The sequence below is a fragment of the Chelonia mydas genome, chromosome 1 (genome assembly GCF_015237465.2).
Source record: "Chelonia mydas isolate rCheMyd1 chromosome 1, rCheMyd1.pri.v2, whole genome shotgun sequence".
Classification (NCBI taxonomy): domain Eukaryota; kingdom Metazoa; phylum Chordata; order Testudines; family Cheloniidae; genus Chelonia; species Chelonia mydas.
The window spans coordinates 210,385,000-210,398,848 of NC_057849.1; the positions used below are offsets into that span (position 1 = coordinate 210,385,000).

Sequence of the window (13,849 nt, forward strand, 5' to 3'; positions counted from 1 at the left end):
GCAGAATCGAGAAATTTGCAGCAGAGAGCAGGCCAAATAAGCATGTCAGCAGGGATATCATTTGCCACACCACTTTTAAATTGCTTTCTAAACCCTCATACTGTATGTGTACCTTGGACAAAAGCACAGAAATCCTAAATCCTCCTATGAACACAAGCTCTGCCATTCAACCAGTATCTTCATCTTCAGTAAGACTCCGAATAATACTCCTGCAGGAATTCTGTGCCATTGCACAGTGCAGAATTTGCCCAGAATTAATGTTTTGTGCAGAATTTTATGTTTCCCCCTCAGAATTAGGGCTGTAGCGCTGCTGGCGGCCATTAGGGACTGCTGGACTCTGCAGAGCCCAGCTCACCAGCTGGTAGTGAGTGGAGTGCCAAGCCCGGTGGGGATGGAGGCTCTGCATGCTCTGGCTGCCTGGCTTGATTGCCCGGGGACAGAGAGGGTCTGGGATACACTTTACCAGAGCAGGATGAGGAAGGGCAGGGCCACACCACACTGCATCCCCCAGTGGGACAGTAAAGAAGCTGGGGGGAATAAAGGCTCTGGGGGGAAAGGGGTGCCCCGCGGCTTGACTCTGGGGGGAGGGAGGTGCACATGTCTGGACCTGGAGGTGCCCCACGGCTGGCTCGGGGAGAGGGGTTACAGATGTCTGGACCCGGGGGTTTCCCATGGTTGGGCAGGTGTTTGGGAGAGGGGTGCAGGTGTTTGGGACCTGGGGAGACCCATGCAGCCCCCTCCTGCACCCCTCAACTGGAACTGGGTTGTCATAGGTGTTTCTTTGACTCTCTACTGCTGGGGGAATCTTTTTTTGTTGTCTGTATTGTTAACATAATTGTTGACAGGTATTGTGAAATACATTACCAAAATAATTGAAACTGGAGTGATTATATTGTGTTATTCTGACAAAAAAATATGCCGAATTTTAAAATATTGTGCACAGAATTTTTAATTATTTGGCACAGAATCTCTGCAGGAATAGAATAAGGAAAACAAGGGAAGAGAGAAGAATGTAGAGAGAGGCCCCTGTGGGGAAAATCAGAAATCCTGGGGAGCCTTATAAACAACTGCTTGTGCCTGCAGCATCAATGTTGTTAGCTCTACAGCTGCCTTTCATCGCAATCAACTGTCTGTGATTCATGACCTCCATCCTTAATGGCTGGATGCCATTCCATTAGCAACTACTACCGCAGAGGTGATAATCTCTCACATGGACCATTTGTTTTGCCAGATGGGGCTGCCCCGTGTGGCTATCACAATAGGCCTCCATTTATCTCACAAAGGGCCAACATTTTTCTTCCTCAGCATGGCATCAGGCATGCTGAAGCCTTTTTCTCTCACCAGAAAATATTGGGGAGTTTGAGTGGTTTCCCTGTATTTTAAAGCAAAGAAAGATGGTGTATTTGTTGCCAGAGTGTCTTTTAATTCTGCTTTGTGTGCTGTCCGTGAGCACTACATGGAAGTTCTCCATTTGGTGACCAGTGTTATGACACAAGTTTCATTTGGCACTGGATTTGTTAACTATCCCAGAACCACTATGAGCCCATTAGCTCTTGAGCTAGAGAACCGAGTTATCCACTTCCAGCAGACAATGGCTAATGGTGCAGATGCCAACCTCTCCATCTGTACTCTTAGGTTAGGGCTTTGTGTTTCCTATGCTGAGGACCCAGTTTGACACTTCTATTTTCTGTAGCTTCTTACATTTGCAAAAGAGGGTTTTCATATCTGCAGAACTGATCTAAAGGTTCTGTCTGAGCTCCAGCTGCTGAAACAGCTGCAGCTAGTACAATCACAGGATTTTGGAAAGCAGCTCTACACATTACAAGAAGCAGCACCACTGGGGAAAAGCCAAACCCCAAGATTGCAACACCCCGTCTGTCGGTTCACAGTTGTTATTTCTCGTCCACTGAGGACGAAGGGATTACACACCCTTAGTGTCCCTGCATATCACAGTGGCATTTTGGATTCTGTTCTTTCTCAAATGCTACACCCACTTAATTCACACCGTTCCTTCAAAGGTGCCACTTAACTACAACCCCTCTAAACAATTCCTGAAGCTGATAATCAGTTGTCCTGGGAATTGGGTAATACTGTGCCATATGTTGGCTGGAATGGTCACTAAAGAATGATGTGAAATGCTTCTGCTTCCTCCTCTCTGCTCTGAAATTAATTGTTCTGTGTTTGTTCTGCTCCCAGCCCATTCCCTCATTCAATGGATAAGCAGTTCCTTGTAAGGGAGGAGGCATTACCTAATAGCTAGAGCAGGGAAGAGGGAGTCCAGTCTCTGGCAAGTCACTTAACTGCTCTGTGCCTCAGAAATGGAGGGTAGTAAATGCTTACCTGCCATACAGGGAGCTTGTGAAACTTAATGGGTTAATGTCTGTAAAGTGTTTTGAGATCTTTGATTGAATATTTTAAGTATTACTTTTATTTTTATTTTATTAATAAGGATAATCATTTGAACGGTTGTTGTTTTTTTCCTTTTAAAGAATAAGAAAATACTGTACAGAGTATATGTGCCAAAATGTAGCCATCTCTTGAGTGGAACGTAGAAGCCATTCTGTATCACTAACACTACATAACAATTAAGCAAGCCATATAATTCTTTAATGATTAACAGAGTAATTATTCAATGCCTTTATGCATCTTATGCCTTATTTAAGAGTTATCCATGCTACAGCTGCAGTTACTACTCACAGGTACAGAAAAAAGTCACTACTTAGAGAACATATTTGATTAAATGCTGTATTCATTTATTAGCTATTCAGTTAAAGAGCCTTCACTGTCTTTAATAATACTTTACATTTATATGTCACTTGTAATCTCAAAGGGTTTCAGAGAGCTTTATCACTAATAAACTGCCATACAAAGTATACTCAAGGTCCTTAGCCGTCAATGAAATGCAGTCATCTCTGGTGTGGAACAAGTCAGCTGTCTAATAGCATACAGCATCACTAAACAACAGATTAGCAATGGAGTTAAAGAAAAATGCTATATTCCCTTAGGATCTTCTGGAAGAATCGAGGGAGCCTAAATGTAATTAATTGTAATAAACAGGTATTAAGTCCAGTCATTGGAATTAATATTCCTATTCTTTCAAAAAGGGAGGCAGTGAGGCCTAAAAGATGGAGCTGAGAAGTGGGACTCAGGAGACCTAGGTTCTAATACCAGCTCTGCTGCTGGATGACTTTGGGAAAATCACTTTCCCTCTCAGTGCCTTAGTTTCCCCATCTGTAAAATGGGAATAATGATGCTAACCTACCTGTGAATGATGCTTTGTGGGCTTCTGATGAAAAGTGTTATGTAAGAGATATAGATTACTATTACTACTGGATCTTTATTGATTAGGTTCTTATTTTTAAGTCTTATGTGAAGGAGACAACTTCCAGAATCATAGTGCTCTCTAGTACTAGGTTGAGATATTGTGGTCAGAATAGATTCAAAGACTAACGTAACCCCTGCTGGATCACTCACACTACTCCTTGGAGAACAGTGCCCCTTAGTGCTGGGCCATTGAGGTCAATAATGACGTAGAGAGAAAAACATCCCCTACTCAGTCACTAGCATTACTCCACACACCTTTTCTTTCATGTGATTTTTTCAATGGTTGAACACATTTCAAAGGGTCTGAAATAGCAGCATTCTGTTCTGTCTTGCCCTGGTGAGCCCTGAATAGATGGTCCATTATGAGAGGTCTAGTTATTATTTCTGAAGGTGTCCACCTGAAGTCAAAGTACAGTAGTAGGACATAGCCCTATGATAGGTGAGGTTAATTTCCCCCTCATCCCATGAAAACACACTGAACCAAAAATTACAGTGCTATTGAGTGCTAAAAAGGTTAATTGTGACCAGATACTTAACACAATTAATATTAACAACAAGGAGGAAGGAATACAAGCCAGAATGGGGAAAGAACAAGTTAAAGATACTTAGATAAGTTTGAAGGTGACACAAAAATTGGGGGACTGGTAAATAATGAAGAGGACAGGTCACTGAATTAGACCAATCTGGATCACTTGTTAAACTGAGTGCAAGCAAACAATATATGCTTTCATACAGCTAAACATAAATACAGTAGATACATCTAGGATCAAAGAATGTAGGCCATGCTTAGAAGACGGGGAACTTTATCCTGGGAAGCAGTGATTCTGAAAAAGATTTGGTGTTTTAATGGATAAAGAGAAGGTTAAAGGGTAACTTGATTACAGTTTATAAGTACCCACAATGAGAAAACTATGTAATAATGGGCGCTTCAATCTAACCGAGACAGATATAACATGATCCAGTCAATGGATGAAAGTTGAAGTTGGACAAATTCAGATTGGAAATAAGGAATACATTTTGAACAGTGAGAATAATTAACCATTGGAACAATTTATCAAGGGTCATGGTAGGTTCTCCATCCTTGGCAATGTTTAAATCAATATTGGATGTTTTTTGAAAATATCTGCTCTATGAGTTATTTTGGGGAAATTCTATGGTTTGTCATACAGGACGTCAGACTAGATGATCATAATGGCCCCTTCTGGCCTTGGAATCTATGAATCTGTTAAATAATTGGCTTGTAAGCACTTGGAGGATAATAGGACTATAATAGAAAAGGAGTACTTGTGGCACCTTAGAGACTAACCAATTTATTTGAGCATAAGCTTTTGTGAGCTACAGCTCACTTCATCGGATGCATACTGTGGAAAGTATAGAAGATCTTTTTATACACACAAAGCATGAAAAAATGGGTGTTTACCACTACAAAAGGTTTTCTCTCCCCCCACCCCACTCTCCTGCTAGTAATAGCTTATCTAAAGTGATCACTCTCCTTACAATGTGTATGATAATCAAGTTGGGCCATTTCCAGCACAAATCCAGATTTTCTCCCCCCAATGGGAGAACAGGAGAGTGGGTTTGGGGGGGCGGGGAGGGAGAAAACCTGGATTTGTGCTGGAAATGGCCCAACTTGATTATCATACATATTGTAAGGAGAGTGATCACTTTAGATAAGCTATTACCAGCAGGAGAGTGGGGTTGGGGGAGAGAAAACCTTTTGTAGTGGTAAACACCCATTTTTTCATGCTTTGTGTGTATAAAAAGATCTTCTATACTTTCCACAGTATGCATCCGATGAAGTGAGCTGTAGCTCACGAAAGCTTATGCTCAAATAAATTGGTTAGTCTCTAAGGTGCCACAAGTACTCTTTTTTTTGCGAATACAGACTAACACGGCTGTTACTCTGAGGACTATAATAGACAACATGGATTTGTCAAGAACAAATCATTCCAAACCATTTCCTTTTCTAATAGGGTTACCAGCTGAGTAGATGGCGGTTGGGGGGAGAAGACTGAGGGGCGACCTGATAACAGTCTTCAAATATGTTAAAGAAAAGGATGGTGATTATTGTTCTCCAGGTCCACTAGAAGTAGGACAAGAAACTGGAGCAAGGGAGATTAGGTCAGATAGTAGGAAAAACTTTCTAATTATAAGAATAGTTGAATTCTGGGACAGGCTTCCAAGGGAGGTTGTGGAATGATAAATCCCTGTTATGGATGTTCTAGGTTTACTTAACCCTGTCTCAGTGCGGGGGCCTGGACTAGATGACTTCTGAACAGCTCTTCCAGCCCTGCATTTTTATTATTCTGTAATCCAATGTGCTCAGATACCATTCCTGCCAAGTGGAGCAAGACTGACATCTAGTGTCCATGTATGCTCACATAAAGCCACATAAATGTAAAGAACTTGGCTGTTCTATTCAGAGCCAGAAAAGGGGTGGAGCAAGTAGAGGAATGGTATGTTCCAAGTGGAAAAGATCTTCAAGGATTCCTGGAACTTTGTGCACTTGGCAGAGTTGTATCCAGAGTTAACAGATTCTAATGACTCTGTTCCTGGCCTTTATTATTCAGTAAACCTGAAATCTCCAGGAAACAATATAATGGATTAATTGGGTCTTGAGTGGATGTTAAAGATCAGCAACTAGAATAGATTTATCAAGTCTACACAAATAATTATTAATAATAATTTGAGCTGGTTGAACAATGGAAAAACAGATCTGCAAATATATTCATGAGGCATTGGTATGCTTCTACACATGGGGTCTTACTAGTAGCAAACAGTTGGACAGTGGATAATTCAAGAGAATGTTCATGGATCTGGGGAGGACTTCACCTGGTCAGTTGAGATGCTGATTCAGTTCCATACTCTATCACAGATTTCCTGTGTGACCTTGAGCAGGTTACTTAAGTCTCTTATGACTCAATTCCCCATCTGTACAATGGGGATAACAGCACTGCATCACAGGGATATTCTGAGGACAAATACATTAAAGATTGTGAGGTGATCAGAAGCTAAGCTTACAGGGGCTATATTTATATAGCTAGGCAGGTGAATATTTATTTGTCTGAATATTCACACCATAAATGTGTCATTAATTCATCACTGTTGTTTGTCATTTGCCATTATGTCTAACATTTTTCCACCATCCAGTTAGTGAGCAGAAACAATACCATGTAACTTAGATGATCAATCACACACCAGAAAAAGTAGCTATTCCAAGGAGCAGTTTGCAGACTGTCCATTGGTTGAAAATTATTATACTAACTATTTGAAGAAGAATCATGAATAATTAATATATTTAAGGGTTCTGCTTGATAACAATCCAAAGCAGTGCGGACCGACGCATGTTCATTTTCATTATCTGAGTCAGATGCCACCAGCAGAAGGTTGCTTTCTTTTTTGGTGGTTCGGGTTCTATAGTGTTTCTCTTTTAAGACTTCTGAAAGCATGCTCCACACCTTGTCTCTCAGATTTGGGAAGGCACTTCATATTCTTAAACCTTGGGTCGAGTGCTGTAGCTATCTTTAGAAATCTCATATTGGTATCTTCTTTGCGTTTTGTCAAATCTGCAGTGAAAGTGTTCTTAAAATGAACAACGTGCTGGCTCATCATCCGAGACTGCTCTAACGTGAAATATATGGCAGAATGTGGGTAAAACAGAATAGGAGACATACAGTTCTCCCCCAAGGAGTTCAATCACTAATGTGATTAATGCATTATTTTTTTAAAGAGCATCATTGACATGGAAGCATGTCCTCTGGAATGGTGGCTGTAGTATGAAGGGGCATACGAATGTTTAGCATAACTAGCATGTCAATACCTTGCAACGCCGGCTACAAAAGTGCCATGCAAACACCTGTTCTCACTTTCAGGTGACACTGTAAATAAGAAGCGGGCAGTATTATCTCCCAGAAATGTAAACAAACTTGTTTGTCTTAGCGATTGGCTGAACAAGAAGTAGGACTGAGTGGACTTGTAGGTTCTGAAGTTTACATTCTTTTGTTTTTGAGTGCAGTTATGTAATAAAAAAATCTACATTTGTAAGTTGCACTTACATGATAAATAGATTGCACTACAGTACTTGTATGAGGTGAATTGAAAAATACAATTTCTTTTGTTTGCCATTTTTACAGTGCAAATATTTGTAATAATAATATAAAGTGAGCACTGTCAACTTTGTATACTGTTGTAATTGAAATCAATATATTTCAAAATGTAGAAAAACATCGAAAAATATTTAATACATTTCAATTGGTATTCTATTGTTTAACAGTGCGATTAAAATGGCGATTAATTACAATTAATTTTTTTAATCACAATTAAATTTTTTAAGTTAACCGTGTGAGTTAACTGCGATTAATCGACAGCCCTAATTTTTATCTATTTAAATTTTCCACCGTTGCAGGAAATTATGGGGAGGTCAGACAATGGAGGGAGGTCAGACAATTTTTTATTGACAGACATTGAAAAAACAGTTAAAGTTTTATGACCACAAATTGTCAATATGACATGAGAGCACACAAATATTCTTGAATCAAACTCTAATAAGTTCTCATGCAGCATTTTTCTTACTTTACATATCTGTAAATTTTGATTATTATCAATGGAAATATTTTTTGTCCATTTGTGAGTGTATGTTGAAATTGATGTTAACCGACATTTGCTGATAAAAAATCTAATCCTTCCAAGCCTAGTAATAATACACAGATAAATATTAATTGAGTTTATTTTACCAGCTGTGTTTCTGCCCCTTCCCATCTCTGATCTGTTATCCCACATAACACATTTTTTTGAGTTCAAATATAAGCTCTTCAGGACTGGGCCTCTTGTTTTTCAATATGGTCTATAAAGCACTGCATGTATCTACAGTGTTATATGATCACAGTTATGTACCGTATATAAGCAGGTGGTGTTACCACCCTGCTCCAAAATATAAACACTGTATAAGGTTAAACTCACCCTTTTCTTGGGGTGTGTCTTTATTAATAAGGTAATTAATAATAATAAAACACAAATTCCACCTCAAGCTCTTTCCCTAATCTTGGCTGTTCCTAGTGTTCTTCCATCAGATCTCTGTGTCCTATGCCTGTCTCCCTCTAACAAAATAACCATTCCCACTTCCCTTACAGCCCAGTTGGAGTGACTGAGCCACACCTGCCACAATGAGCCATCAGGAATCAGTCAGCATCTTCCTGCAGGACACCAACAACTGCCAGCAGAGTGGGTCAACAGAATAACCCTGCTGCCATGATGCAAGGCACTAACTATGGTGCTAGAGACTACGGTGATGGGCATCTTATTGATGTGTGTAATGAAAGTAATAAATAATAATAACTAATTAACAATAAAAGATCCCAGTGAGGTATCAAGAGAGATCCATGAAAATATTATGAGTCATAAAGTATTAGGAAATTGAGTTACTCTCTTTGGTCAGGACATTAGATTAAAGAGGAGAATAACCTGAACTGTATTCCTGAGCCCACCTAGAACAGATTTTGGATCCTCCCCTTGAATATTAGTACTCTGCATTGTTGGCCAAATGAAAAAAAAAAAGAAAGAAATTGGGTGCATTCACATCAGGGGAGGTCTTGTTGTGAATCATCTTTCACAGCTGATGCCTGTTGCTTTTCCTCTAGCACTGGGGCCAGGTCTGGGACTCTCTGTCCGGTCTGGGCTACCGTGAACCTGCTCATATGTAGGGCCTCCTCATAGACTGGAGGGGTCTCCGATCCGCAAGGGGGTGGTGCTCCTAGCACAGCATTGTGGGAATGTGCCACAGCCAGTATCCTCCTGGCAGCAGGACCAAACACAGAATGCAGAGCTGAAAGGAGTGAGATTGGGAAAGGTTAATCTAACCCTGGAACATCAAATACCAGACAGAGAGCACAAATATACTTGCTGTGTAAGGCTTTTCCGAGCTACACACACTCAGTGCCAATCACCTTTCTTCTCCAAAGCCTTCCCTTCTCATCAGACACATCCTCTACCTAAACTTTCCACAAATGCTTCTCTCAGCTGCTGGACCTGTCCTCATTCCACCAAAAGAAGTTCCCTACTTTCCAGCTAGCTGAATCTTCCAGATATATCCCATGAAATCCCCCAATCTCAACTCGCAGTTGCCCCCATTCCCCAGCATCAAGCAATCTGGCCCATACACCAGCTGTTAGGACCCTCCCTCTACTACCCCAGCAAGTGACATGATGACCCATATGCAGCTAAGACCGGACCTGATCCTTTAACCCCTAGTTTCAAACTTTTGGGGCTCTAGAATTTGGCACTTTGAAGTATGTTATGGGTTCTAGACTTAAGGGGACAGCTCCTTAGCTGGTGTAAATCAATGTAGCACTATTTACCGCAGTGGAGCTTTCTGACTTATACCAGCTGAAGATCTAGCCCTTGAAATTCATGGGATACAAAGGTCTGAATTTTTCAGACCTTCAGTTTCTGGATTCTGGAATATGTTCAAGGATTCTCAGCCTTCTCTACATCTACCTTGGCTTCTGCATGGTCACACTCACAAGTGATAGTGCTCTGGAGAGTGTTGTCATGATCAAAGGCAATGACTGTGACCTCATAGGGGTGGGAACCCGACTCCTCCCCTGCCTGCCGGCAGCAGCATCTCATGCAGGCTGACACCAGGCCACACAGAAGCAGCAGCCCGCCAATCGCCACCACCAGCCTGTAGAGGGAGAGGGAGCAGCCTTATTGCCATACCTTTTCTTTATGTACAGACACTGAATGGATTCTAAGAAGTGATCACACTCATTTTACTAACATTTAAAGAGACAGTCCTTTAAAAAGAAAAAAGCACTCAGCTGCACATCTGTGCTGTGAAATCATGAATGTTGTACATCTTACATTTCTCATAATAAAACTAATGCATTTAATAAAAATGCATGACTGAGAAGAGGGAAAGAGATATGTTCATGCATGACGTGTTATCTAATACTAAGGAAGGGGAAAACACAATATTTCCTTCATGACACTAGAGGGACCTGAGGGAAAGAGGAGAAGGGAGGAATTGTTCGATTTTTGTCACTTAAAGGATCAGATTTAATTCTATCAGTTGCTTGCTAACTTAAGTGACAAATACCAATGATATTTATGTAAGTGTAAACTTACCAGATGTACCAGAGACGGACCCAATCAGTGCTTGAGCAGCTGAGAAAAAGAGGGTGAAAGAAAGAGTTAACAACATAACATCATAGCAATATGGGATGGAGAAATTCCCTGTTTGATCCTATCTTATCTACCATGCCAACTCCTGTCTTCACTCCAGTTGATGAAAGATGGAGACTGGTCTCCACTATAAGTTTTAAATGAGTCACATGATGGAGCTTCCACCACTTCTCACTGAGGAGACTATTCTTCAGTCTAATAAATCTCATTACTAGGAATTTTTTCTTAATGGCCAGCCTCAAATTTTCTCTTTTATAGATTCATAGACACTAATGTCAGAAGGGACCATTATGATCATCTATTCTGACCTCCTACACAACGCAGGCCACAGAATCTCACCCACCCACTCCTGCGAAAAACCTCTCACCTATGTCTGAGCTATTGAAGTCCTCAAATCGTGGTTTAAAGACTTCAAGGAGCAGAGAATCCTCCAGCAAGTGACCCGTGCCCCATGCTACATAGGAAGGCGACAAACTTGCAGGGCCTCTTCCAATCTGCCCTGGACGAAAATTCCTTCCCGACCCCAAATATGGCAATCAGCTAAACCCTGAGCATATGGGCAAGATTCACCAGCCAGATACTACAGAAAATTCTTTCCTGGGTAACTCAGATCCCACCCCATCTAACATCCCATCACAGGCCATTAGGCCTATTTACCATGAATATTTAAAGATCAATTAATTACCAAAATCATGTTATCCCATCATACCATCTCCTCCATAAACTTATCGAGTTTAATCTTAAAGCCAGATCGATCTTTTGACCCCACTGCTCCCCTTGAAAGGCTATTCCAAAACTTCACTCCTCTGATGGTTAGAAACCTTCGTCTAATTTCAAGTCTAAACTTCCTGGTGGCCAGTTTATATCCATTTGTTCTTGTGTCCACATTCGTATTGAGCTTAAATAACTCCTTAAATAATTTTATTCAGCTTCATCCCATTTTCTCCAAGTTCTCCCCATCACACACACACTTTGCGACTATGTTATTCTGTTTACATCCTTCAGATACTTCTAGAGAGTTCTCATGTCTGCATCTTCCTTATTTTTTCTTTATAAATCAGCCCTTCCAGCCCCATTATTTTTGTTGTTTTTCTTTGAATTTCTCTCCCAATTTGTCACCCTCTTTTTGGAAGTGGGTGCACTGCACATTTCTTTACCTATAATTAGTAGAGTTGATCAAACCGATCACAAAGATGTTTTGCAAGACATTTCTCTCAATAAAATATCAAATTTTCTGTGGCTGCTCTCACACTTCTTTTGCATTCACTTTCTGTTGATATTCCTGCAAACAGCCTTCCTAGTAGGAATGTTCACAGCAGAATTTACAATATAGTCATTCAAATTCCTACTGGTGAGTGTTTGCACTGGAAACCCAGGAAATATTACACTCTTCCCTTTAAGGAGCACGAACAATACCACTTGACCTACGTGTCCTACCAAAACTAACTAATACAGCTAAATTCTGAATATTGAATCCTTACAATGAACTGCTTGAAAAACAGTGATAGAACAAAAATTAATCCCAGAAATTTCTTGGCAAAAGTTTTCAAACAACCAATACCCCTGAAAAAATAAAAATCAGACAATTTGCAAGTATAAAGACAGGGCAAATACATCAAATAAATTGTATGTTAAGAATTAGTAACTCAGATCTAACAAACAAACTTTCTGGCCCTGGAAAATGCTTGCTCACGATTTACCAATACTGTTAACTAAAGCAAACTCCGCTGGTGAGAGACAAGGCCATCAGCTGAGATTCCTCCCATGTCTGTCACTCCCGCCCTCAACCTCTTCTGAAAATACTGCAGGATGTGTATACTCACTGTTCAGCATTCACACAGGCCTCTTCACATCTCACCTGGGGAAACTACAAGGAGAGTAAAGGCAATCAGGGTGAATTGTCCTCACTTAGTCTCCTTGATGTCCTGTGTTCAATATCTCTCTCATCCACCCCAATGCCAATCCTAATGCCCCCACCCATGGATTCACAGTTACCCACTCTCTTTCATCCCTCTCACGCACACCATCATTAATCTGAATTCTCCTCTCCCCCATGCAAACGTAATTTATATTTTACCTTCCCCTGCCTCCATTATAGACCTAAATTCCCTTCTGTTCTCTCTTTCCACAGTCTATTACCGGCTTTCTACATCCTATATGACAGATCTGAATTCCCCTGTATGCCTAAAAATATAGACCCATCAATATCCTATTATTTACTGTGCCCACTACAAATCTGAATTCCACACTGCGCTGATGGATCGTCAGTTACCCCATTTTCTATCATTCCTCAATGTAGATTTTATTAACCCCCCAATTCTCTTGCTTCACTTATCCCCACTTGCTCTACATCCTAACATCCTGTTTACTGCTTTGAATTCTCCTCTGCCCCTACTTTATTTCCCCAATACTTTTAAATATCAGGGAAATTCTTACTTCATATCTATCTTTGGCTCAAATCCCCTTGAACTTTCTGATGTAATACAGTGCCCCAGCGGAGGCCAAAGTCTGCCAAAGAGGAACCTGTGATGTGACTCACCCAAGAGAGACTTGCCAGAGCAGAGACGGTCACGAGCGGGCTACCGATCCCCATGAAGAAAAAAACAGCTGACTCTGCTGTCTCATGTAGCTTAGGGCCAGTGCCTCCTTCCTAATTTCAGTTCATCCTCGCCAGTCCTCACAGTGGGGTGAGGAGCAGGGAAACTCCCTTTCCAGAGTGAGTTCCTTCTTTCTTCTTCTTCCTCTACTGCTTTCTGCACCCTTCTGGGTTTGTCTTTCCCTCTCATGCACACTTGTCTGCCTTCTTCTCTCTTTGTCTTTCTGTCTCTCTCTGTTACTCTCTTTCTCTCCCTTCAGAAGAGAGCCCAAACGCTATCCAGTCACTTCATGAAAAGAACTGAGGATGCCAGTAACTTAGCTTTGCTATTTCCAACTGATCTAGCTCAGGGAGTCAAGGAGAAAAATGTACCCATGATCCTGAAAGAAGGGAGAATGGAGAACTCTCTTCTGTTGGGGGGAAGCTACTCTGACCTCATTCATTCCCAATTACTTCTCTCCCCGCCCCCTTATCCAGGGAGACTGGTGCAGTTTGAAGGTCATTTGTTCACCTTCTGCTTTACTCCGATGTGACCCCTCCTGTTCCCCTCCCTCAACACCCTCCCATCATTATACTTTTGCTGTTCTGGCCTGCTGAGTCTAACCAGAAGCTCAGAATCAGAATGGAAAGCACATTGCACCTGGGACATTCCTGCTGGCACAGGATGGGCAGAACTGGGGGGTGGGGTGTTATGGAATACCTAAAAACTTCTCCACACACCCCTCACTCTTAATATGCAGAGCTCCCTTC

General features: G+C 41.2%; 1 protein-coding gene and 1 long non-coding RNA gene across 3 annotated transcripts in view; one reads left to right on the forward strand and one right to left on the reverse strand.

The window, feature by feature from the left end:
- The window catches only part of LOC119567330, a 28,455-nt gene extending 19,760 nt beyond the window's left edge, over positions 1–8,695 (forward strand). Inside the window, exon 2 of the long non-coding RNA XR_006292080.1 lies at positions 8,454–8,695. This is a non-coding gene — a long non-coding RNA (uncharacterized LOC119567330). The remainder of the gene's footprint in view (positions 1–8,453) is intronic.
- Positions 7,755–13,633, reverse strand: TMEM52B (transmembrane protein 52B). Of its 2 annotated transcripts, none has more exons than XM_037912227.2 (5): positions 13,043–13,622; positions 12,327–12,370; positions 10,447–10,485; positions 9,843–10,003; positions 7,755–9,145 (listed from the first exon to the last, which is right to left on the reverse strand). In XM_037912227.2, exons 1-5 carry the CDS (start codon positions 13,094–13,096, stop codon positions 8,901–8,903), a joined length of 543 nt encoding a protein of 180 aa, XP_037768155.1. In that variant the 5' UTR covers positions 13,097–13,622; the 3' UTR covers positions 7,755–8,900. The 2 variants fall into 2 exon arrangements, with proteins under 2 accessions (XP_037768155.1, XP_043406378.1); XM_043550443.1 differs by having other exon boundaries at positions 8,969–9,145; positions 9,817–10,003; positions 13,043–13,633.
- Between the last annotated feature and the right edge of the window lie 216 nt (positions 13,634–13,849).